This window comes from Austrofundulus limnaeus, unplaced genomic scaffold, assembly GCF_001266775.1.
Source record: "Austrofundulus limnaeus strain Quisiro unplaced genomic scaffold, Austrofundulus_limnaeus-1.0 Scaffold3, whole genome shotgun sequence".
Lineage (NCBI taxonomy): Eukaryota > Metazoa > Chordata > Actinopteri > Cyprinodontiformes > Rivulidae > Austrofundulus > Austrofundulus limnaeus.
The window spans coordinates 3,971,777-3,973,917 of NW_013952405.1; the positions used below are offsets into that span (position 1 = coordinate 3,971,777).

The window sequence follows — 2,141 nt, forward strand, 5'->3', positions numbered from 1 at the left end:
GTGCAAAATTGATTGTTTTGTTTTATTTGAACTTTATATCATGCTGAAACAGGGGGTGGGCAGTGCTGGTCCTCAAGGGCCACAGCCCTGCATGATTTACTTGTTTCTCTGCTCCAACACACCTGGTGGATGCTGGTCTTTCAAGGAGGGGAAGCTCAATTACAGCCGACGTTATAAAATGTGTCAGTTTATTTAAATGCAAATTCTACCCTCCGTTCCAGAAAGAGTGATAGAGGTCAGTCTCCAAACACAACTGACTCATCTTTTGTTTCGTTTCTCTAGTCATGTGGGCTGAAAAGTTGGGGAAACAGTTGGGCAAGCCCACTCGATCGCTGGGGGGATGGCTCCTCAGCAAAATGTTTAAAGCTCGCAACCAGGTTCTGGAGGACAGTGCTGTACAGATGTTGGAGATCCAGCCGGGGGAAACGGTGCTGGAGCTGGGTCATGGTCCAGGTCTGGGTCTGCAGGCCGCAGCCAAGCTCCTCACCGGGCCTGCAGGCCACATTATAGGGGTGGATTACTCTGAGTACATGCATCAGGTGAAGTATCAATACATGTATATAAGAAACGTAATGAAGACTTCATTTCCCCATTTTTTACATATTTTTATCTTTTTACATTTGTGACAAAGCTTGTCTTTAAACCGTGTCTGAAAACTCTCCATTTAACTTAAGCAAGCCATGAACTCAGACCTAGTTCGTTATTTTAGATGTTAGAATAATCTAATAGTAAAAAAAAAAGATAAAACAATAACAAAGACTGTTCACACTGCAGATCTTAATTCCAACCTTTTTTGCTCGAATACGATTATTTTTATAGCTGTGGTTATAATTTAAATGCAGCCTCCATCAGACAGTGTTAACATTCAGCAGCTAGTTACATTTGATCTTGTCACTTCCTGCCTACTAAGGTGCAGAATTACTCTTATAGAATATAGGCCACGAACTAAAAGTAGAAACAACCTCAAGTATCCATCATGTTAGTATCGATATGGCAAGTTTAAAAATGACAAAACAACTGGAACTGAAGAGGTTTGAAGTCCCAAACTTTAAACTGCATGATGTTGGTATTGATAGCATCAATATACCTCAGTAACGTAAAAGTCTGATAAAGTGGAACTTGACCGTTTAGAATACAGTCACTTTGAAAAACATTTGATATGCATCAGATTTTGTACTACATATGAAGAAGACCTCAGTTAGATTTGAAAGAATCAGACTTGTCATGCTCAGACTGTCATAAAAAAGTCTGATATGGGTTTCATATTGGCAAGGAAATCAGACTTGGGTTACTTTTGCCTGCAGTGTGAACGTAGATTTATAGTTTGAAGCTTTTTTTCTAACTGAAGGAGAGGAATCACACCTTTTAGGAACTGAGCATCATTTTTGCTTTCTGCTGTGATAGATGGCAAAAGAACGATTGAAGGGACTCATCGCCAGTGGCAAAGTGACCTTACACCTTTGTGATGTAGCTGCCATGCCTCTGGCAGACAACACTGTGGATAAAGTCTTCCACTGTAACTGCTACTATTTCTGGCCTGACCTCAGAAAGGCTGCCTTGGAAATACATCGTGTAATCAAACCAGGTAATGTCGCAAAACAAGCCGTATTTTTTAAAATACATTCATAATTTGATCTAAAGCTTACCCCAMACACTATGATTTCATATTTAAACTCATCCAGGTGGCCGGGTGGTGACCACAATGAGGCTTGCCCATATAACTGCTTTGGGAGCGAAGGGAGTGATGCCAGGAGAGAACTGGCGTCCAGAGGCCTATATGGCAGCTCTGAGGGACTCTGGCTTCACTGACGTCAGGATGGAAGACAAACAAGATAAAAATCTAACCTTTAAGGCTATTTTTGCCACTGCCTTATAATGACATTGCGTGTATTCCAAGTTAATTTCATGAAAACACAAGGGTTTTTATGGCGTGGCATTGAAAATGGGATCAACTGTGTTTAATTGTATTAATAAGAAAATACCTAATACCAATTATTACATTATTTAGACAGTTTAAGATTCCTCAAATGTGTCACTGAATTTCAGCACTTTGTTCAGTGTTGCCTATGCACAAAAGTACACATTGGGCCTCATGCAAGAACATGTTCGTATTTTTATCCTAAATTTCTCTTACTTTTGTT

At 40.0% G+C, this 2,141-nt stretch overlaps 1 protein-coding gene across 2 annotated transcripts in view; it reads left to right on the forward strand.

Annotated features, from left to right (window-relative positions):
* Window positions 1-1,912, forward strand: part of zgc:194242 (uncharacterized methyltransferase YdaC) — a 5,430-nt gene extending 3,518 nt beyond the window's left edge. For both annotated transcript variants that reach the window (XM_014017888.1, XM_014017895.1), the window contains exons 2-4: window positions 283-539; window positions 1,405-1,585; window positions 1,683-1,912. In XM_014017888.1, the coding sequence (XP_013873342.1) occupies window positions 285-539; window positions 1,405-1,585; window positions 1,683-1,876 (630 nt within the window). In that variant the 5' untranslated portion in view covers window positions 283-284 and the 3' untranslated portion in view covers window positions 1,877-1,912. The remainder of the gene's footprint in view (window positions 1-282; window positions 540-1,404; window positions 1,586-1,682) is intronic.
* Window positions 1,913-2,141: the final 229 nt, after the last annotated feature.